Below are 25,074 nucleotides of genomic sequence, written 5' to 3'. Positions count from 1 at the left end.
AAGCTGACTAAGTGACACTTGCTTATGTGATTATCACAATTGTTTATAGATGAAGATCCCAAGTGTTTAGACCATGGAGAAAGTACAGAAATGGGTTTCTAGTTTTTGCTGTTACATTAGTTGTTCCATTTAGGGATGCAACAAGAGAAGCATTTTGACAAAAGTGAGAATACACCAGAGGTGAGGAAACAGAAAAGAAAATGAAAGCAAGACACCAGTTAGAGAGCTCCATATCGTTAACATTTAGGGTGCAACCCATCTGTCACAGGTGACCCTTTGTTAGTGAGATTACTCAAAGGAAATGTGTTCTGATTATTAAAAAATATAAAAGTAAATAGTCTAAAGTGAGATGTTATTGACTCAGGTTTGCTTGCAATGTTTGTGTTTGCATACTTTCAATATTATTAAAAAAGGAATCTGAATATATTTGCAGTTTACTTATTGTCACAAGTCAATAATATTTAATAATAAATTAGCACAGCATAATAAGCCTTCTGTTCAATTCTTGTCTATTTTACAGTTTTGAATAGCTAACAATAATAATCTACAGAGTTTGCCCAATAAATAAGTAAGTTAGGGTTTTATAGCATCAGTTTCTTACATCTATCTCAAAGTCTACAGGTTGTGTTCTAGTCCCATTCTTTAAGCAATTCCCATCAGTCCCTGCTCTGTGTTAGCACTGTTGGATATTGTGCATGCCTATGATGTCAACTATTCACAAAGTTCCTACCTTAATGAATGGCATGGTCACATGTAACAGGGTTTGAGATGTGTACCAAGTTTTGCAGGACCTTCTCTGAGGCTGCAAGACTGATTTGAATTATATTCAGGCCTGAAATTTAATGCAGCTAGTTTTCAGACAAAGTCCCTCCTAAACAGAAAGATGCAAACAAGCGCTGTCTTTTACATGCTCAGCCATACCCCTTCCTTAGCCATTGCTCAGTCTTTCTGTAGTGTACTACAGGGCATATTTCAGTGTTTCACTCTAGTGTATTACCAGGATGACAGTGGAATTTGTTTTCCTCATGTTATATGTTTACACTCACTTGTGATATTCATGAGCCATTCCTCTATGTTTTTAATTCATTTATTAGCCAAGCCACAATAGTACATAAAGCTATCCTTTCAGGAGTAGCCTTGGAAAACTCCTTTGATTAACTTACTTAATGACAGTTGCACACCATGCAAATGTAGACTGGACTCCAACCCAAGACTACAGGATGAAGCTTGGCAGTAGCTTATTGCCTTATTGCTAAACTATTTTACCCCTAGTGTGCATCAGTCATACTTTCTATTTCTAAGTGCTATACTTTTGCATCAGAATAAAATGCTGTATCATATAAATAGACAAATACATGAACAGGAGAGAATACAGGCAACTATTTAAGTTAGGTTTTAATGAATAAAGCTTGGGTGTTGTATAGATTGTTTTAACAGTTATCTACTATTTGGACATGCATGTATGTGAGTTATCAGATCCATACAATTGCGATTATGCTACACAAGTGAATTACAAAACTGAAAAAAAAAATACAGGCAAAAAAATGGACGGGGATTCTTTTTTAAGATCAATAACAGTAATGTAATGGAGTGCATTTTCTTCTGCTTCTTCAGTTCAGAAACAGTTCATTTTCTAGCAGGGTTTTCTGATCCCAGCCTCACTAATACAGTGCCAAATCATCAGTTCTGTAATTTCAGAAGAGACAGACATCCTAAAATATTCTGTCTTTAATTTTGGCTGAGAGTTCAAACCCCATCCCCCTGAATCCAGATATTGCAAGACGAAATTCCATCAAAATAAGCAAAACCACTTGTTGCATGACTTTGCCTTATCTGTGTTGTCATAGTTCATAAAAACTGTGCAGAAATCTTTGTATGAAAAAGAAATGACTGCCATTGTATGCTCACATGAATAATATCTGCAGTTAATGGGATGAAAGGCCTGAAATAATATACCAAATTGTCACTGTTCAGCAGATCGAATAGAGTGGCTCCAAACTGTCAGACTTAATTTGAGAACAGATCATACTTTACAAACCAGGAAAGAACCGCTTTCCATTATAAATGCATTCTAGAACCGCTTTCCATTATAAATGCATTCTTGCCAAATTCTATCTGCCCGCAATGGAGACAAGCCCGCCTGGGTTTCTGACCAAAGCAATGTTTCATAACCGGATCTTCAGAGGTTCTGCAGATGAAACCGCTGTCTCCTCAAGGCTCACTGGAGAATTTCTGTTTACCAGTTTTGCTGATACATCCACCAGGCTAAGAGGAGCCAAAAGGGGGGAAGACGGCTGGAATGAACCTGGAATGATTTTCATGTCATATTTTCAAAGGCATGAGTGCTATTGACAGTCTTATAGATCTAAGAATTGCATTTAGCCACAGGAAGGCATAGCTCGAGCAAGTAAAAACAATTTTCAACCACAATGTGATAGAGTTTGTTGGACAAAGAATTTGGATTAATATATCTTCTGTTTAGCCACATCAGCTAAAGTACAGAGAAGCTATACTATACTACAAAAAAAAAAACATACAGGAAAGACACTTTAAAAATGTTTGAGATAACCTCCTAGAACAAAAGCATTAAGAATATGAACTTCCCTTACAAAAGGAAGAACAGATAATGAATCTGCTTCAAAATAACCTGCTGTCAAAAATAAAAAGATCTAAAATAAGCATTGGCCGCTTTCATGTGTGAAATAAAGCTGCCACGAGTGCAGATGCCTTCTCTTAGAATATTTCTAATAATTTTTCAGTGCTACAAAGTTCACTTTCTTACAGCAGTGAAATTTATTTCTCCCTCTTTACTCTTTATATTGCTTCCTTACATATAAAAAATGGATTTTTCTGTACTCTTTACTTTGATATCCATGTTACAAATCATGTCTGAAGCTATGAATGTCACATTTTGTTTTACATATGGGTCTATATATATTAACCATTAATGTCATGATATTTAATACAGTATCTCTAATATTTAAATCTTCATGTCATGGTATCTTAAAACTTGATAATATCTTATCGCATCTAAAGATGCAGTCTTATAGTGAAGTTTAAGCCAGCGTATTTCATGTGTTTCTTCTACTATTGTTTACTCTGCCTGTTAACCACTCAGCTGTTCTTCACTGGTTAATCTTCTGTCAGATATCTTGTTTAACCCCTTTTTCTTGGTAGGTTCACCAGTGTTTAAAGGTGCATGCACAGAAATAGAGGTTGGTTAATGGGTTTAATTTATTTAAGAAAGAAGCTTATGTACCGGTTTTATGTTGGTGTCTTGTAATATGTAATGATGAAGTATGATTCTATCCTGCTCCTTGTTATGAATACTAGCGTGCAAATATCTTCAAGATTCTTCTAGACTCTTCTAGTTCTCAAAATGGTACCAATCAATAAACCCACCATCCCCAAAGAATAGACTTCCTTTGAATGTTCTTCAGCAGGTGACAGTTTTCCTTGCTTATTGATATCTTATCTAAGAGCAGAGCATCCATGCTATCTAGAGCAAACTCCTTCAGCAAATCTACCTGCTGAGTCCTATGTTCTGGAATTTTGAGACAGCATGTCCATAAAATGTTGTTTTAGCTCCGTACATATGGGACTACCATACATTATCTCTGGGGTCATGACTACCATCAGATCACAGCACCCAAAATCATGAGTGAAGAGGGTCTTCAATTGGCAAAGAGGCCCTAATTACCCATATACTTTTGTGTTGGGTTGAGTCAATATGACTATTAAAAGTAAGGTTTTGATCAATGTTTAGTATGAAGTGTATTGCCTTATTTATTTCTTGTATTTATATATTTGTATTTGTTAACCAGGAAAGTCTGAGTGATCTGAAAGCCCCTTTCCAGCAAAGTCCTGAGGAAAAGCTCCACAGTGAAAATAAAAAGGAAAAGCAAATAATATATACATTAGCGAAGTAAGCATAACACACACAGCAAGAAGTATAACACATAAATTGAATAAATACACATTTTATAGCAATGTGACATTTCTAAGCGGTATGAAAATACAAATTTCATTCAATTATTGCGTGACTCTTCAGTAGCTCATGTCAGTCGAGGGAAGAGAATTAGGACCCAATAATATCAGAGCACACCACAGTACTATAGCATGAAATAAGCTTTAGAGAGCCTGTTTTTAATGCTCCCTTTTAGAGTATTGTAGCATCAGCACAAGAAATAAGAATGATCCGTTAGCATATTGAATGGAAACAGAATCTCTATAATGCTGCTGTAGTTACACGGATAACATTACATGACAAAAATCTGATCTCTGAGATTCTCACAATTAAAGGAGCTTAATGTATCCCAAACAGAACTCTGCCCAGTTCACTTGGATGCAATTATCCAGCTAATCCTTACGCTATATGTGTTTATGCAGGCTGATGCCAGTCCCAAAGTCTGTCTCACTGGAGAAGATTAGAGTGGGAAACACATAAATGTTAGTCAGGTCAAAGAAAAGGCAGCCATCTTCTCTTTACCTAGATTAGACATGGCACACCAAGGGACTATAAAAGTTTCTCCTAATCTTTCTAGGCTTTCTCCATATCTGCTATTGCCCCAGTAATATCATATATCAGACATATTTGCATTTCAACATACATTTTCTCTAGAGACATATATGCTAGGTAAGCATAGGACCAGATCAATTTCAAGTACAAAGTGCAGTGTCCGAATGAGAGGCCATTTAATACTCAGTGCTGGTTTGTTGTCAGGATGTCATTTTTGGATCTCTAGAAACAGTATTTGGAAGGCTTCCATGGGACAGTTCTTTGCCAGGTGGCATATTTAGGGGAGTGGTCACTGAGAACTTGAGTTCCAGTTCCAGCCATTTGACTGGTGCCTAGGACAGTTCAATCAGACCATAATTTTAGCATCATTTGTGACCAGATCCATTCTTATGAAAAAATTTTAATTTTGGTTAAATCTTAGCACTATGCTATCAAAACAGCCTATATCTTCCTGCTAGAAAGCTTCTGAAATTAAAATCATCAAAGATGAAAGTTATCCTTTACTTATACAAAATACCCCTATTGTAAAAAGGTTCGACAAAGTATAATCTTGCAATAAAGAGCAAACGCTATATAATACTCTGTACCCGGATTTATTTAATTCAGTGTTGCAACCTAATATCTCATGCATGTTATAGATCAGATATTGGAGCAAGCAAGTTTAGAACAGTGCACCACTTTTAACTGTGTTTAGCATATTTTCTTCTCATACAACTGCTGATGTTTCTCCCAGCAAGCAATGCAATACTTGCAGATCAGTAGTTAATATTCATGCAAACTGCCTGAAGTAATACACAGCAGTGTGTACTGTTTATTAAAATGTACACTATTATATATACTGTAGTAGTTATGAAGCAATGAAAACATACAGAGATGAATGACTGGGCAGATGCAAAGAAACTGCAAATGGTAAGATATTAAAGTTTGAACATTTGTGCAGCCTTTTGAAAAAGCAGTGTGCCAATGAGTGCCTGTACAGCATGTATGCAGCTTGAGAAGTGAGTACTTAGTTAAGTGAAATAGGTAGCATGTGCAGGCAATGGATATGTATATAATGAATGAGGCAAGTAGCTCCAGGAATGTAACAAAGTGTTAATTGAGAAGGAAAGTGTTCAGAGAGGAGAGGCAAAAAGTGTGCAGTCATAATAAATAACTAAACGCGAGTTGTAGTACAGTTAAATCATCTGTCTTACTTTAGAATGGCATAAAGTGATCACCAGGAACATTGCAAACCTCTGCTCACAACTTTTAGTTAGTTTCTAGAATCTTCCTTAGGCTCCTTACTAAATCTGCAGTTTGTTGCACTTTAATTTTAGTCAGAATTTTATTTAATATAATAGAAAAATTCTTAGTTAAGTATCCTTAATGTAGGAATGCACCTTTGTGACAAATGTTGCAGTATACGGTAAGCACAATCTTTATATAAAGTTTTCAAGTAATTTACCCTGTTAATTTAATTGTTCAAGTAACGGCTGTAAGTTAGATTTCATCATTCTTGGTTATGGGTTATAGTTTTTGACCACATGAAACCTGTCTTAGACAATGAACTTTCTGCTGACCAAGAGCATCAATAAATAGATGTAAAAAAATAAATAAGTGACAGAAAAGTCAAAGTAGACAAACAGATCGATAGATACGTATATAAACATATACACATCTTACTAAGGCAATGGCCACACAGTTTTGTTTTTATAGCTAGAAGGGTTCTTTACCACTAAAGTTTATCCTTACAATATTTTAAATTTGTTTATCCTTACAATATTTTAAATTTGATATATCTGAAATTTAGATGGCCTATTTAAAATGCTGGATATGATTAAAGAAGATGAAGGCAAGGATTTCATATATCTTGCAGGACATGCTATTTACATGTAAGCAATCATTTCCAGGTGGACAAAACTAATGAAATGCTGAAAATAGATAAACTGACCTTGTCCTATACTCTGAGTTTAAACAGTTTTTAAATACAGCTATTTATTCAATTTGTTAACCAGGCATATCCATATGGGCCTATTTTATTCTCAACTAATACTGAAATCATCTACAGATGGCAATAAATCTTCTAGTAGCATGCCTGATTAACAGAAACTGATTTGTGAATTAAATAAATAGGCATTTCCCCAATTTTTTTACAAAATATGCAGATTTTTGCTTATGATCCTAGTGATCAAATAGATTGCAGTTTGATGTAACATACATGTTAAGGTTTCTGCATCATACCCCCAGTAGTCCAGGGTTCACTTTCTACCTTCTGTTACAGCCTTTGCTCTGTTCTCTACACAGCCTCTTAAGTTCCTTTCTCCAAACACTACATGAATGCAGCCTACTTCCCTCCTGCCCCTTTGTGAGCTAGCATTGGTCTTAAATTGCTCCTTCTCCAGTTTTGGTCTCCTTACTACATTAACCTACCTTCCTCAAGAATTTACTGACCTATATCCATTAATCCTTTCTTGTCTAATGACACTGATGAATCCTTCTTTCTCCCTTGGCTGATTATTACCGCCATGATAAGCATGGTCCTAGTACCAGCCTACTGCTGTCCACATGTCCACTTATCTTCTGTTCCCACCTGAAACTGAAGTCCGCTCTAATGCCTAAGAAAACCAGTAAACTTCACACCATTAAATGAGTTTTTTAGCGTACCTACCCTAGCATATTCTAATTATTCTTCTTTAGGGTGGCATCATATCCCCTCCCCTACACACAGTAACAGCCTTCTTCTCCTGACCTCCTCATTTGCCATCTGAAGCGAGCCTGAAATAGTTACTGAGCAAATAGGCAGCTTTTCTTAACCACTTCACTCTTTTATTGTCACATCTTTGTCGTCTTTCTCCTTAGCCATTGCAGTTCCTCCTAAATGGCCACATACTAAACAGTCTTCATAAGAGAAATTATGAGAATTTTTCGTACTGTTAAATTTATAGTACTGGTTATAGTCACCTGCTTTGTTCTTTCAATAACCTGTTACTTGAAATTCTCTCCTTTGTCCTACTTTTGCAAGATGATAAGAAATTAAACATTTCCTGCTTAATAATCCTACTAAAAGAGGTGGTCAGGCAGAAATGTTTATCCAGGAATACACTGATTAAAAAAACTAAGTACAAATTTCTGAATTAAGACAATCTAAATTAATCTGAACCTCAGCAGGCTGATATTAACCCACAAGGCAAAGAATCTGTGCTCTTGAAGCCGAAATCTGCTCCCATCATCAATCTCAGCAAGATAACACTGAATCAAGCTCCTGTACTGAATGAAACTTTTCTCCAACATAAAGAACTTGCTTGTGCTCTGGCCCTTTGCTTTGCTTTCTAGCTCATACGTTTCTGCCTGTGGATCCTAATCAAAACATTTCCCTTACCTTACATATTTAAGTATTCCTTCATGAAATACTGAGCCCACCTTCTTATATCACCTCTAATAATTAAGCCTCACTAAAGTATCTTTACACATCTTTCAAGTTGCAGGGAATTGTACTGCGCTGTAGGATGCTTGAAGAAATGAGGACATCAGAGCAGAAGCTTAAGCAGCCCCACTTGCTGAGAAGATCAAAGATAATGGATTAAGGTGGTTCAGGCACAGGTACAGGAAAGCAGAAAACAATCTAGTGAAAAAGATTTGGGACAGTCAGGAAGAAGGCAACAGGAAATGAAGTTATCCAGTAAAGAGATGGATATGTTTGAAAGAAGAGCTGTGACAGTCAGGCATGGCTGTCAGACAAAGTAAGAGTGGCACTGAACTGAGAAATGTGGCGACAATGACACCTTGACCCCATGTAGAAAATGGGAGAGTGGGTTGATATGATGGTTAAGGTGTTTGCCTGACACAACATAAAGGGTTTGATTCTCACCTTTGAAAGGGAAATTGGCTAGGTTTAAAATGGCTCACAAGAGTACCTAGCATAGCACTTGCCTATGAACCGATGATGATGATGACTGTGGCTGAGATGTGACAAAATGTATTGGACATTGCCTGATCACACAAGTTGACAACACACAGAACTCAAGATATCGCTCTCAATGCACTGCTAAATATTATTTACACATTAGCAATGTATGACAACTCCAGGAAAACTGCTCATATAAGAGTTATTAATAGGAGCCAAGGATAGCGGTATGCAAGAATGGCAGTAGGGGAAATGGCTATATGGAGTGAATGGCAAGAGGTTAAAAGAACAGCAGGCAGTGTAAAATCTGAAATTATTTAACTGAAAATGTTTATATCCCATAGAAAATTAGTAATGATTTAAATTAATTACAATGTGATCCTCATAAAGAGTCAGCAATGCTATCCTGAGATTTAAATTAACTCTTTACACTGCAGAATAATATCTTAGGACAAATAGTTTAGGCTTTCTCTGTATTATGAACCACGGACAGTCTTCCATGTACCATACTAACAGCATGCTATGCCACATTTCATACAAAATTCATTTAACTGCATTTCTGAAATTCCAAGGAAATTAAAAAAAAAACTCTTAATCATTTCAAAACAACTTTAGTCTCAGTCTGCTTGCCAGTATTTTTCTTTTAAAATCCATACAGTCAGACAGACGGACCCTAACTACTTCTGCTCACCACTCCTAATACCTGCTTTTTCTTGACTACCTCAGCAGTATATCTTATTGAAATAATTGTTTTTATCAGAGTTCATTCTTATAACTGATTACCGTGCTTTTAAATTCATCTGTTTTCTTTCACAAGTGTTTTGGTCCAACTTGCACAAAGTTCAGATTAAATTATCCCAAAGCTGGCCTTTCTGCATGCTACAGAATTAGAAAGCATGAGACCGGCTATGCAGAGAGAAATTATAATATGGTGAGGCTTTCCCACAGTGTTGAAGGAAAAAAGGCAGGAAGAAGAAAATAAGGTGTGTGTGTGTGTGTGTGTGTGTGTGTGTGTGTGTGTGTGTGTGTGTGTGCCGTTTACACACAAGTGAAAGCAACTTTTATATTTTAATACTAGATGAACCGGCTCTTCTGTGTAGGCTTCAGAAAAAAAAATACTTTCACACACACTAAGGAATTCATTTTACTACTACTTCAGAAGTCCTGAACTTAACTGGAGGTTGGGGTGGAGGTAAGAGGCTGCTGTACCTACAAATGCACCCAAAAATGTGAAGAGAAGTGAGACTTTAGGGAAACTTTCATCTCTGTAATATCCAACTGTCTTACAATAATATTGTACATTCATCTGGCCTGTCATCTTGTATCATTCATCAGATTACACCACAAATCCAGAACCTTAGTTTTGACAGCATTTTTCCACAGTGTCTGCCTTTAAATCACCGTAGTATTTGCGTGCTACTGCCCAATCCCAACTCCAGAGAAATTCTGTTAATGCACAGCTCTGCAAAGAATCAAACCACAGTTTTCTTAGTGCAGAAAGCATTTTCAGCATCCCATGCTACATGTGTAGACTGCGGGAGCCCCGTCTGGCCAGACAATGAGATATCCCAGCAGTCCTGGGCTCTTAGTACTTTGGGAATGTGATACACCTCCATAATGTGCATCATATGGAGATGAGAACACAAATGTCATTTCCAAACTCACATATCCTGTCTACAAAGAAACATACCTCATATGCTGTCACACTTCAATGGTTTTGGTACCACACAGCAGCAAAGTGTCTGTTCTTGTGTGGATTCCGCAGCACTCTTTGCTACATACATAGTTTAAGTGCTGCAGTGACTGTCTCTTATAGAATTCTGCAGTTTAACTATAAGAAATCGGGCCTTAAATATGGGAAATATATTCAGGTGTTAAGGGGACATGTCATGCAAATATATATATATATATATATATATATATATATATATATATAATGTGTATGTGTTTCTTATACCTCTTAACTATTTAGATTTCTGAAGAATGTCTTGATTTTTGCCTTATATTTTTGATCTGTTCCTCATAAAATTTGTGGTTTTCTGGCAGATTGCTGAGAATTTAAGTCACTAAATAACGACGTGCATTTGAGTTTCAGATCATATATACTAACACAAATCATGTTATTCTATCAAGTTTAAAAGTTTATAAGAGAAATAAAATCTGTCCCTATTTTTTGGACCTTGTCCCCCATTATTAGGCTTTGTTCAGATTTCTTGTGACAAGGAGTTTAAGCGTTATGTTCCTTATGGAAGATATCCATGTTCGGCAGAACTCTGAAGTGTTCCTATAAAATGACTCGAGGAAAAGGGCTGAGTTACAATGAGGCATGATGACAAATGGATGATGAGGCATGCAGGAGAAAATCAGAAGGCTAATTCCATTTCTAAGCAACACATTTAAAATATTTAATTTTGGGTCCCTGTTTTCTGGTAGCATCTTTCTTTCCCACAAAAGGGAACATAGTAATCCCATTACATTGTTAGGTCATCATTCTAATGATCCATTAGGAGCATACATGTGTCATATCCTGTAGCCCAAAATAATCATAATTGAACCTGCTGTAAACCTCAGCATTATCAGAAACTACATTTAGCATCACAGATTGAATGGGAATCTCATTTATTTGAGCAGAGAGAGTAACAGATTGTATACAGTGTAAGACACTTTTAGATAGGTAGGTATAATAATATAGTTTAAAGAATTTCTGGTTATGATCTACTCTGCATACTCAAGTTTTGTTCTACATCTAAATATGCTGTATCATGGTGAGAGACGTACTGCACCTGGTATGTGATGTCATGTTGTGGTGGGATGTACAGACCCCAACCCTGCAGCACCATGCAGCTTCTGGTATGTATTGACTGCATTTGTATCTGCCCACTGGACTGTGGACCATTGCTCATTTAGCAGCTTAGTGAAGGGTATTGTCAGAAGCAGCCATCTTGGTTTAGTGTGGCCATTACCACATAGTACAAGGTGGCAGGATATGAAAAGATACATGTTATCTTCTGCTTTTTTTTTTTTGTTTGTTTTTTTTTTTAATAACCCTTTGTAACTTGACTGCACTCGAATTATATGAAGCACGAATAGAATGGAAAGAATATTATACTAGCAGTGGGTACATAAACGTAAGTAATACTAGTGATTTAGGGTAACAACACAGCAACAGAAAAATGTTTTATTAGTATAATACAAGTATATTTAAACATCTTGAAAAACAGCTACAAAAGAATACAGGTAGGTACAAATGAAAGCAATATCTGGGCTAGTTTTACTGAAGGCAGTATTGCAGAGATTCCTTAGATGCAGCTTATCTGTAGAAAGAAAATTTCTTACGTGGTAATCGGTGTGAATGCACCACTTCAGGTGCAGAAAAAAAACATAGCACATGTTTGCCGTTGCCACACTAGTTCCAATCAAATATGTATGTATAATGGCAGTATCAACTCCTGTGCAGGCCCTGATTAGCTAACATTGTCTTTAAGAAAAATAAGAAACATCAATAGCTGACCAGGGTATTAAAAAGTATACAAGCATTCAACAAGGAACCACTTAGCTTTTACTGTTACAAGGTTGCATCATGGAGTGATGAATAAAGTTAGTGGAAAGTAAGTCAGGGAGGTAAGAGAGGAGGATTTGTTTGTTTGGGTCTTTCGGCTTTTCCCGGTTAGGGGTCGCCACAGCGGAACTCCGGTCCGCTAATGATTGGCAGTAGATTTTTATGTGCTGGCTTGCAGGGCCTAACGCACAGCCTTCGACGAAGGAACGCCCATTCACGCATGTCATCACACAGAAGACGCACTAACTGAGAATCGAACAGGCAATGTCTATCTGAGGCGACGATGCTACCGCAGCACCACCACCGCAGCTTAGGTAAGCGAGGAGGATAATATTCCTAAAACAAGAGCTAATGGACTACCTTAATCAAGGTCTTAATGTTCAGAATAGTATAATAGGATTATCAGAAGACAGGAAGTAGCAGACGGCACATTAGCTGAATGTTAACATTATTTATTAGTAAGATCAAAACTGGTAAAGAAAGGCAGGCTGCAAATTCAGATGGGTAGACGTGTGTTATCACAACAAATACCTTTGCTAGTTATATAAATCCCATATACATCAATTAGCCTAGTACAGCTTTGTGTATCGCCACAACTGCCATAATATTTGGCCTCTTCCTATTCCAAATGTTTGTCTTAATGTCTAGGTTTTCCCAAATGGAAACTTCACAGAAACAGCTATTGAAAAACTTATTTATTCAATGTATTTTGTAAGGGATAACCCACAGTGGTAACTTAAACATCTCCTTCTATGTAAGTGATCAGAGTAAGACTAGGTTCTAAAACTGCTGTAGTGGAATGAAAGGGTATGTAAAGATTTTTGTATCTGCCTTACTTATTTCCATTAAACAGAAATGCAAGCAAGTGGAGGCGATTTCCTTGCAGTCCTAGAGTGCACCTAGCTGTTGAAGCGTTTGAGAGAATGATGCATTATTTACTTGTGCAATCAAGTACAGACATTCACAAGCAAACATTCTCTTATCATTCTGTGCATCTCCAGACCTTATATCCTGCATAATTCTTCTAGAAATATAATCTAATGCAATTAGGACTTTCTCTATGTCATCGTGAGTCTTTCCTTTCCCTTATTACAATTAATAATATTTTTTTTTTTATTTATCCTTTGTTGACCTGGTTAGTACCACTAGACTAGTGTCCTCTTTTCAGGGGAGACCCAAGGTGGTATTTTTCTCTGTTTTTCTCGATCATTCTCCTCTTAAACCCTCTTTTTAACACTCAGAGTCTCTATGAGAGTAATATCAGAAAGCTTCAAAAATTCACCCCTCTTTGCAATATGATAACTGTATATAATGTTAAGGCATTCATGACTCTCACACCACCCCTGTTGATCCATTAGACAATGGGGACCCACTTTAGGGGACTGAACACGTATAGAGGAATTATGGAGCCAAAACTCAATGCTCCTTGGGTCAGACATGACTGAGGTTAGCAGATATGCTGTAAGTAAAACTAGATAAACAGATAGGAGAATAATGTATGTGGCTCTTTATCTAAATATCTAAAACAGATGTACATGTTTACAGATCCCTTCAGTTTCCTATTTTTTAACAAATGTGAAAAAATAAAATAAAAGCAAGCAGCACAATCTAAAAACAAAAAAATTTCTTAAAGTATTTATCTTTTCGCTTATAGTTAATAATGTCATACTTGTCAGCCATTGCTATATTCAGGTCTATTATCTGTCTTTAAACAGCAGTACTATGTAATGGTACTAAACTAGTTTGTTATAGGAAAATGCTTCTCCAGTATCCATGTTAACTTCAGTCGTATCCATCACCGAAACAGTCAGAGTAAAAAGCTCAGTATCTCATGTCACAAAAAAAATCTGAACTTCAGAAAGATTCTTCTTGTGTAGTTTTTCCAGCGCTTTGCATTACACTGATATAAACAGTAACAAAATGTTTAAATTACTGAAGTACAAACAAATAAGTACTGCCTGTTTTAATTGAAATTAGGACTGCATATTTTTTTTAGAAATAACTTAACACAGAGGAGTTAAAAGTTTATGCATCATTATTTCAAAGTCAGAGATTCAATGAAGCAAGTCTGCATTCCTTATGTGTATCTTCCCAATAATTTAACTGCTATATGGTGACATAAGGTTAGGACACATTATGATCAATAGTGCAGCTTTTTTCCATACTATATTCTACCATTATAAAATGATTGTATACTAGGAGGTATGGCATGTTGATATGCTTTGGGTTGATTATGTCCTAGGAAAGTATATAGGATCATAGGAGGTTACTAGGCTAATGGCCCTGGGAGTCCTTCCAAGCCTGGCCAAGAGTTTTATCCCCAAAAAGAAACCTCAGTCAGCACCTATCGTCCCTATCAATGAGGGACACAGGTAAAACTTCTGGGACAAACTTGTGGTTTTCCATTCCCTCATCAAGGTTGCTCTTGAAGATGGTCAGCGAGGTGCTCTGTGTGACGTGTATGGGAAGTCTATTCCAGAGACAGGCAGCCTCTGGAAGACAAACCTCTCTCTCCAGCAGGTTTTGTTAATGTTGCATATTAGAGTCAGGCCTTTTGAATGGGTAGTGTGTGAGGAGTTAGACTTATGGATATGGAGCATCTCTAGTACAGCAGGGTCTAAGATTGCCTTGTAGGTGAGAGACAGATCACACCTGAGCAATCTGTACAAAACAGAGTATAGTGATAGTGATTTCAGCCTGTCTACATAGGACAGGTGTTGGAGGCCATGGATTCTCTTTGTGAGGTATTTCAGTGGCCTTTCCAGTTGGTGCAGATGTTTGGAAAGGTGCATCCCAAACAGGGCGTGATACTCTATTATTGGTTTAATGAGGGAGGGATATAGAGAGGTATAACCTCCTTTTTTTTCTGGATGCAATCCATTTACTTATGAGATGAACCAAGTAAAAAGCTTTTCTGTCCACTGCAGCTACATGATGTTTGAATGTTAGGTTGTTAACCTGAGTTCCCAGGTCTCTCACCACAGGTTGTGTGCTTAGGGGGTTACCGTTGATGTGGTAATCAATAGGGGTCATGTTTTTGCCAAATGGTATGATACATTTTTTTGCATTTAGCTTGAGGCCATGACTTTGGCACCAGTCATTAGTTGCTGTGAGACCCTCTTGCAGTATGTTAACATCATTTGGGGACTCGATGACAGCATCCAGCTTACAGTCGTCCACAAACTTGGTTAGCCATGGGCCTTTTATCTTTGCCTGAACCTCTGAGAAATAGATGCCAAACAGTAGGGGTCTCAGGACATATTCCTAGGGAATTCCACTAGTGAGAGGTCTATCGGAGGTGGAGGTGCCTTTTTTGACATTGAGGGTCCTGTCGATGAGCCAGTTGGCCACCCACCTGATGAGATAGGGATTTACGCCAAGTTGTGTTAGCTTTTCAATGATGCCCGAGTGGGGCATTGTGTCAAAGGCCTTGGCCAAGTCAATGTAAGCTGCATGTACTGACTTTCCCTCATCCAGGGCCTTGGTGACGGTCTCAAAGAAGTCAACCAGGTTCAACAGGCAAGATCTGCCCTTGACAAATCCAACATGGGTGGTGTCAAGTGCTTGGAGATTGCCTATGTTCTTGTTTATGAGATCCATAATAATATGCTCCATGGCTTTACAGATCAGACTTGTCAAACTAATGGGGCGATAGTTTCCAGGGTCAGTAGTGGCACCACCTTTGCGCAGGGGGATGACAATTCTCCACTCTGCTGGAATGCAGCCAGTACTTAGGCTGTGTTTGAATGGGGTGCTCAGCGGTGAAGCCAGTTCTTGCTGGAGATGGTGCAGAATACATCCTGGAATACTATCTGGTCCCATGGAAGCTGTGCTCTTTGCATTGGATAGGACCTGTAACACTTGATTTATGTAGATGTGAGGTGCGGGACAAATATAGGGGATGTCAAAAGGGCATTTGCGAGGGACAAGTGGGTGAAGTTTGCACTGAACCTATCTGCTAGCAGGTTGGCTAAATCAACAGGATCTGTGTAAGTGATACTGTTAAGTACTAATTAGGAAAAAAACTGGGCTTTGCCATGGAGATTCCTGACGTAACTGAAGAAAACTTTATGGTTCCCTTTGTCATGGAGGCTAGTCTTGATTCATAGTTGATCTTGGAGGTTTTCACTAGTGATCTAATTTTGCTTGCTGAGGCTAAGGAGGGAATTTATCCAATGGACAACAGCTTCTTTCTTTTGCTGTAAATCCTGTTGATAGAGGATGTCCACCAAATAGGTTTATATTTCCATGAGGAGCAGGTTTAATTTCTATTGGGTATGGCTGAGTCCATGCAGTTGTACAGATGCTTGTATACTGCAATGGCATACCGTTCGGCATAGTTGTCTGCATCCTTTGAGGGTGATGTGAAGCCACAGATACCCTCCCTTAGGAGGTTGTGGTCATCTTTGGTGAAGTTTTTTAGCTTGATTATGGCTGGGGAGATTGGGTAGGAGAGAAACATCAAATGAGACAGTCTGATGATTTGATCTCACCAGGGATGAACATACTATGGGAGTGGCACATCAGTCACTCGTGTTGGTAAGAACCAAGTCCAGAATGTTATCTCCCCTTGTGGGGGATGAGACGAGCTGGTCTAGTGCATTAGAACTGATAAAGTGGAGGAATCACTGAGCGAGTGCATTAGTGCAAGAATAGTTAACCCAGTCTATGGTGGCGTAGTTGAAGTCACCAAGGATCAGGGTGTTAGGGGTACCTTGATGGAGTCAAGTAGATCCAAGTAAGAGGAGTGTATGTCCTGAGTCATGGAGAGGGGTCTATAGCTTGCTATAACTTGGATGGGTGTCTTGCCAACTGTCAGTTGTACCTGGAGTAGTTCCAGTGCATCATGCTGGCAAACCAGTCTGGAGGTGTGCTTGTCCTTAATGAAGATAGACCACCCTTAGTCTTTCTGACCTAATTTTGGGGTCAGAATGTGTGGAAAAAGGTATAGCCTGGTAAGGCAAGGGTGCTCTCTGCAGCTCTGAACCAGGTTTCTGTGACTGCACAGACATCAGCATCTTCCAGTGCAAGGAGGGCCTCCAGTGAGTCCATTTTCATGGTAAGGCTCCTAGCGTTAAGCAGCATGACCTTCAGTTTGCTTTTTGACAGATCTTTTAAATTGGAAGGTTTGTCTTTGGGACATTGCCTAAAAAAGGCACACTGGGGGAGGTGAGAGCCTTGGCCAGGATCTGGAAACCCAGTGGTGGCAGGTGAAGGCCATCTCTGGCAAAGCACCGAGGCCTGTCGACCATATCATCCCAGGCAGACAGACACTGGATCCCCTTGTAATGGCACCAGAAACTAAGCCAATTGTTGAAGTCACTCATTTTTGTTGGTATTGTGGTATCATATAGAGTTCTATCTTCAGTCACACTGACAGTATATTTGTTTGGAGTACACAACACAGTGTCATAATGTTATAACATCTTTTTGGTCTATTGGAAAGTATCATATGGAAGCACAGTTCTATTAACTTTTTTGATATATCTGTGTAGAGTGTAAGTAATACTGTAATCACAATACTTTCCTATTGCTTGTAAATATATACGCATGACACGGTTCCATTCAGATGCATATAAATATACGTATCAGTAAAGGAAAAGTTAGAGATTGAGTAGCAGGTACCAAAATTGTCTGGATAGAGGTCTTCGAGGCCTCCTTTAAAACAGACAGACATCAAAATTCAAGAACAAAAGGTCAAGTCTACAATGGAATCTTGATTGTTAAAATACAGAGGAACCAAAGCTTCCAAAACTAATGCCTAAAACACAGAAGACAAAAAAAAAATTAAACTGCAATTTGTTTTCTCGGGGGATTAAGCCATCCTGCAGAATCCCCAGCCTTAAATATACCAACTCTGCTGCCATACCAACTCAAAGAAGGGAGAACTGTCCCACAAGAAAGGAATCCGTGATGGTGCACACTTGGAAATCACATTAACACTGATCTCCTGTGGGAAGCCCTGATCAGTGTTGTGTTCCTCTGTACTTGACCTTCAGGGAATTGATACTCGGGGAAATGTCTTCTTAGCCTCCTGTATAAGAGGGTAAATCCTAGAACCAAGCACATCTAGGAAAAAGCAAAGTTATGTACTCACCATAACATTCCATGTTTGTAGTCCATCTCGCCCTTCATTCTTACATATGGGTTCAGAGCCGATCCTCTGCTCTGACTCGGCTAATTACAAAGCTCGAAGTCTCTAAGATCGCTCGTGGCAAGATGGGTATCCCATAATGCACTAGTAACAATCCCCAGATCTTGTTTGCTGCTGTCTATAATAGTGATAGAAAGGTATTTCCACAAGGAAAAACAAAGATGAAAGGTCTCCAACCCTAAGGAAGATGGACTTTACCTTGTCTCCAGATCCTCCAAGGACACTTGGACGGGGGTAGGTGGGCGGGTTCATAAGAATGAAGGCCGAGCTGGACTACAAACATGGAACGTTATGGTGTGTACATAACCTTTATGTTCTGTAGTCCTATCTCACCTTCATTCTTACATATGGGACAGCGTCCCTAGCACCTTTTTCTTGGGTGACTCACGGGAATATATTCCTAAGAACTGTGGAACTAAAGGAGGCTCTATCCCTGGAGGCTAATTTGTAATGAGTAATAAAGGTACGAGGGGTAGCCCAAGATGCTGCTGCACATATACTGTCCATTGGAATTCTGGCTTGAAAAACGGCAGATGTGGCTATAGATCTGGTGGAATGAGCTTTAATATTAAATGGGAGTTCTTTGCCATTAGAAGAGTAAATAAAAGATATGCAATTTGAAATCCAGTTTGATAATGTTATCTTGGAGACTGGCATTTCTTTTCTAGTCTCTGAAAAATATATAAATAATTGGTCTGATCTCCTAAACTGTTTGGTTCTATGTAGATAGAACCTTAACTGTCTGTGTACATTAAGTTGATGAAACTTATGTTCCGCTTCGTTTGTATGATTTGGAAAAAAGACTGGCAGTTCAATATTTTGATTAATATTTGACTGTGAACAAATCTTGGGGATGAAGGAAGGGTTAGTGCAAAGGGAAACTGTCTCTATGGAATATCAAGTAAGGAGGTTTGAGAGTGCTTGCAGCTCTGAAACTCTTCTGGTGGACATAATGGCTGCTAGAAAAATGGTCTTCCACAAAAGGAACTTTAAACCACATGTATGTGAAGGTTCAAAAGGCGGAGAGGTAAGTTTTGAAAGAACAAAATTTAAATCCCATGGAGATATAGGTTCTTGAAAAGGAAGTCTTAGTAAGGTAGTGCATGATTTACACAATCTGTGAGCCGTAAGATTAGATTCATGTTGCCCTAAATGAAAATTGGAGATAGCTGCTAATTGAACTTTGATTGTAGCAGCAGCTGACCCCTGATGAAAAAGTTCAGTTAGAAATTCTAATACTAAGGGAACGGAGGCTGTGTATGGATCTAGGTTCCTAGCTTGTGCCCAAAGAGAAAATCTTTTCCATTTTCTAGCATACAATTTACTTGTAGAAGGTTTATGAGATGAGAGGATATGTGTAACCGCAGGGGAGAAATCATGAAGCCTGACTAGGGATGGAAGTGGAGCAGCCAAGCTGTCAAGTTGAGGGTGTGGAGGCAGGGATGGAACGTGCCTGACATATGTACCAGAAGGTCTGGTACTGGTTCCAGAGTCCATGGATCGTCCAGAAGGTGAGGCCCAAGAAAGGGGAACCAAATCTGACAAGGCCAGTAAGGAGTGATGAGAATCATTCTGCTTCCCAAAGTCTTTGCTTTCTGGATAACTTTTGATATTGGTGGAAAGGGACCAAAAGCATAAAGAAGTCCCGAGGGCCAATTGTGGACAAGTGTGTGTCTCTGTGTCTCCCCCCGGGGGGGGGGGATAAGGGTGAAGTAGCTGCTGCATTTGGTGTTCATTGGGGTGGCAAACAATCTCCATTTGCGGAAAATCTGTTTTGCGACTTTCTGATTCAAAGACCACTCGTGAGGCATCAAGATTTCCCTGCTGAGCTTGTAGACTATCACATTGGTTCTCCCCGGGATATGCATTGCAACTAGAAAGCATTAGAAAGATATCGCCCACTGCCAAACATGTAGAGCCTCTCAACATAGGGGGTAGGATCTGGTTCCCCCTTGTTTATTTATATACCATACCACTGACATATTGTCTGATTGGATTGCTATTGCCCCTAGAGGAAGAAAGTCGTGAAGTGCTTGCAATGCTAGTAGCACTGCTCTCATCTCTAGAACATTGATATGCAAGTGAGCCTTGTATTATTGCCATGTGCCTTGGACTGTCCTTCCTAGATAATGTCCCCCCACCCTATCTGGGAGGCATCCGTGGTCACAGTAGCAACGGGTTGGCGTGAAATTAATGGTCTCCCTTATTAGTTCATTGGACTGGATCCACCAACAAAGGTCCTTTTTGCAAGATTCCATTATTAAAATGGGATGAGACAGAGGCAGGTGCCGAAGACCACTGGAAAAAAAAGTAGCCATTGTAGAATTCTCAAATGTAGTCTGGCTAACAGAACTAGAGTTATAGTAGAGGCCATGGTTCCCAGAAGTTTGAGCACTGTCTTCGCTTTGACCTTGTGTTGTGGAAGCAGGCTGTTTATTTGTTGTCTTAGGTTTTGCACTCTGTGTGAAGGAAGGTGAGCCATCATTGCGACTGTGTCTTTCTGTGCCTATAAGTGTCAGATTGAGAGGGCGACAAGACAGACTTTTCCCATTTTATAGTGATGCCTAGCTGAGTACAGACTCAGATGGTTGAATCCCTGGCTTGTAGAAGTAGGTGCCTGGTGGTGGCAGTCAGGAGCCAGTCATCCAGGTATGGAAACACTTGTAATCCAAGACGTCTCAAGTGAGCCATTACTACTGCCATGCATTTGATGAACACCCTCGGGGCTGTGGTGAGACCAAAGGGCAGAGCACGAAATTGGTAATGATTGGCTCCCAGATGGAAGCGTAAATGACTCCTTGATTCCCTGTCCATTTTTATGTGGTAGTACGCATCTTGGAGGTCAATGGAGCACATCCAATTGTAGCACCAAAAAGACTAAAACAAACTGAAGAACCACAAAAATGGAAAACGGAACTGCAAGCAAAGCAAACCAAGCCAAGTACGAACTGCCAGATGATGTTAAAAAGTAAAAAGTCTGGTTTAATGAACTTAAGCGCTTTCGGAAGGTCCCGTGCCCTTCCTTCCTCAGAAATAACAGACAAGCAAGTAAAATCAAACAAGATTTCAGGCAGCAGTTCATATTTAAAAACAATTAAGCATTAATTAACTAATTAAGCAATAAAGCATTAAAAGTCACAGTATGGGAAATAACGATTAATACCACGTCTACTTTACCTTACAGCAAATCTAAAAATAAAAATAAAACATGAATATTTTACTATAAGGTGATCTATTCAAAACAGTTCAATATTAATAAATTAATAAATCAATATTGACACTACATACATTTTAGAACTTGCATAAACAATTGTTCAAACGTAGTTACCAAATAATAGTTCTAAAATGCTGTTTAAATACTTTTTAAATACTTTTTAAATACTTTTTAAATACTTTTTAAATACTTTTTAAGTACTTTTTAAATACACATCCAATTGTCTTTCCCTAACAGAGAGAGTATAGATTGCAGTGTTACCATTCGGAACTTGGACTTCTTCACTGATTCGTTTAACTTGCTGAGATCCAAGATGGGCCTCCAGTCCCCTGTTCGTTTTGGCACTAAAAATAATCTGGAGTAAGTTCTGAATACTATCTGGTCTGGGGGAATGGTTTGGATGACTCTCTTTGAAGCAACTTTTGGACTTCTATAGTTGCTTGATCCCTGTGATTGGGTGGACATCTGGGATTCTCTTGGTTAGATGAGGTGGAAAAAAGAAGGGTATGGAGTATCCTTTGGAAATTATTCTTTGTACCCATTTGTCTTGTGTGATGTCGTGCCAGGCTTCTGGGTACAAAGAAAAGTGACTCCCGACTGACTCCAGAGAAGTGCAGCCGGGCCTCACTTCAGGAGCGCTGATAGGGACGTCCACAAAAAGAATCGCAGTCACCCTGGTTTGGCAGACCCCCTGCATCTAGCGCTCTGTCTACTGCTATTTCCTCCTCCTCCTCTGCCTCTGGAGAAGGAATCACCTTGTGTATCTCTGAGATTTCTTGAACCACATTTTTCCCCCTCTGACCTTTTAGGGTATGGTCTAGAAGGGACAGAAAAACATGCTCCCATGGCAGAGAGTCTTCCCTTCCTGCTCGCATCTTGTGAGTGTGTCTTTTACCTTTGGTCCAAACAGACAGGAACCGTCAAAGGGGGCATTGGTAAATGTAGATTTGAAGGGCTCTGCAAAGTTACACATGTGCATCCAGGAGTGTCTCCTAAGGGAAACTCCTGAACCTGCTGCCTTGCTCGCTCCATCTGCTGCGTAACATATCAGCCTCATGGAGGAGTTAACAATAGAGTTTAAGGTGGACAACTGAGCAGTAACCTTCTCAGGAACTCCTTCAATTAGTTCTTTTAGGAGATCTCTTTGAAGCCTAGTAAAATGGGTGAGGTAATTCAGCGATCTGAGTGTAAAAGCCGCTGAAGAAAAATACGCTTCCCATATCTGTCCATCGTTTGAGACTCTTCGTTCAGTGGGTGGACAAATGAGGAAGTCTCTGCTAGTTCCTTCTTTGTGGCTGCTGCCACCACCATGGCATCTACAGGCACACCTTTGGTCAGAAACTCTTTCCTTAGGAGCTGAAAGGAATTTGTTCAGCCTTCTAGGGACTGGTTCCACGGTGTCAGGAGTTTCCCCACACCTTTCAACTCACCACATCTAACAGCTCATCGAAAGGTGAAGACACCCAAGAGGCTGAAGGTTGAGACCCGAAAACTTCAGGTGCACTGACCCCTCCTCAGAAGGGGTGACAGTGGGCCAGCTGCCTCTGTTTCAGGATCTCTAGGATATCTACGAAGGAGATATCAGAGGATGACCTTAGGGGACCCTTCTGACTCCGTGAGGTCAGTGTCAGAGGTGATGGGCTCATCGGGCGAATCGACATGCTTCCTATTGCAAGTTATCTTATGATGAGGCTCCACAGAAGGGTATTCTGAGGAGGTCTCAGAAGACTGGGGGCCACCCAAGGGGGGCTCCTGAGGCTGTGAGTCTCTGTTGTCAAGAGAGAGGGATGGTGCTGAGACAGAGGTCAGAGCTTGAGGGGGAAGGACATTGGTACCCTTGTGTAGAGCTAAAGAGCTGGACAGCACACTCCTCATCTCGAAGGCAGATCTCCCCAGCTCTGAGGACACCACCAGTTCCGAAGAAGTGGAAGTAGCCCCCGGCTCTGGAGCGATCGGCTCTGAGATAGATGTAGGATCCAGCTCAGCCGAGGCAATGCACCATGAGGTAGGCTAGGAACCGAAGAAGTTCGGGTCAGAGCATCCCCATCGGGGTCAACTGGTGAGGTTTGTCTCCTAGACACCAAGGATGGCACCGAAGGTGTCAGAGCAGAACACAGCTCCATGAAAGCCACTTGGTGTGCTGGAACTGACGGTTCCACAACAAACGGCACCGATAGATCTGGCTCCAAAAGATCGGCATGGCTTGGCGGAGGAACAGAAGCAGGTAATAAGGCCTTGGACAGCTCCGGAACCAGTTGGGTCAGAGCCAACAACAAATTTGCTAGCATCGATGACTTCAAAAGTGTAAGCACCACCCTCTCGACATCCTCCTCAGACTCCTGGAGGATCTGGAAGACGAGGCAGGGGATCAAGATCTCTGCAAAATTGGACATCTAAGTTTTGGGGATACTGACCTAAGTCTCTTGACCGGTTCCGAGGTATGGTTTCAGCTATAGGCTCCGAAAAACTTGGAGCCAAAACTGGAAGGTCTATATCAATAACCTCAACCGGCTTTGAAGGCAGAGGAGCCGAAGAGGTAGAAGGTTTGGCAACTTTCTCTGGAGGTCCTGATTTGTGAGTCTGTGTAGGAAACTCTTTTCACTGACTTAACCTTCTCTTTTTTTGAAGAGAGAGACCTGAAGTGAGAAGAGGAAGAACTAGCTAAATCCTCCTCAAAGGAAGGCTTAAGGAGACCTTTAAAATCAGTTTGTTCTTCCTTTCCTGGAGAACCTGGGAACTAAAAGAATGACAAAAAGTACATGACTCCTGCAGATGTATGCCTCCCAAACAATAAACACAAATACTATACCTGCCAGGGACATTTGTGAACATTTTAAGCATTTCTTAAAACCCGAAGGTTTATGGTCTTTAGTTTCCTTAGACATAACTATCAACAGCAGACTATAATTGTAGATAGACAATAAGAAGAGAGGACAAGGTCCTCTAACTTAAATGGGCTTAGCCCTGCTCAAGAAACAACACACAAGGGAGAAAGGCAACAGAGGACTAGGTCCTCTAACTTAAACGGGCCTAGCCCTGAACAGAGGGGTAGGTGAGAGAGAAAGAAAAAGATTAACAATAACTAGTACAATAGAAAATGAGGGGATACCACTGAGGAAAGGCTTGTGGAAGCAATGGCCAACAATTAGCAAGAACAATAAAACTTCACAAACACACTAACTACTTGCAAGTTAACAGAAAGCTATTAATACTAAACTAACTTTTTAGTAAAAAACACTATTAAATGTTTGAAGAAAAAAATATTCCAACTTAGCCATGGCCAAGAAAGAGAACACTTCTGAACTCGTAGAGTGGCAAACGAGATCTGGGGATTGTTATTAGTGCATTATGGGATACCTAGTTTGCCACAAGCCAACTTGGAGACTTTGAACTTTGTAATCGGCTGAGTTGGAGCAACCCATATGTAAGAATGAAGGTGAAATAGGACAACAGAACATCAACAGGTAATCTCATTGGATATGTGTCTAAAGTGCAAATGGCAGTCATATGCTTGAAATAATGGAAGCTAGTTCATTGTAATCTGACATCTAAAACTCATTCCAAATACAAGGCAGAATCTCTGTCTGGATTAAGCAGCCTTTCTTTGAGAAAGGTTACAAGATAAGGATGAAAATATTCATCCAGCAGGTCTCTGAGATAAATGCCATCTCAGCATCATGCAACAGGTCTAAAGTAATACCTGACTTGTTGCAGATGGATCTGATACTTGAATAAATGTCTTGCA

At 39.6% G+C, this 25,074-nt stretch overlaps 1 protein-coding gene across 1 annotated transcript in view; it reads left to right on the top strand.

Annotated features, from left to right (window-relative positions):
* The window catches only part of HPS1 (HPS1 biogenesis of lysosomal organelles complex 3 subunit 1), a 946,304-nt gene that overhangs the window by 502,633 nt on the left and 418,597 nt on the right, over positions 1-25,074 (top strand). The window contains exon 12 of the mRNA XM_044056829.1: positions 23,344-23,354. Within this exon, the coding sequence (XP_043912764.1) occupies positions 23,344-23,354 (11 nt within the window). The remainder of the gene's footprint in view (positions 1-23,343; positions 23,355-25,074) is intronic.

Source organism: Protopterus annectens, chromosome 14.part0, assembly GCF_019279795.1.
Source record: "Protopterus annectens isolate FY-2018-M chromosome 14.part0, PAN1.0, whole genome shotgun sequence".
Classification (NCBI taxonomy): Eukaryota; Metazoa; Chordata; order Ceratodontiformes; family Protopteridae; genus Protopterus; species Protopterus annectens.
This window is presented reverse-complemented; position numbering and strand designations above follow the sequence as displayed.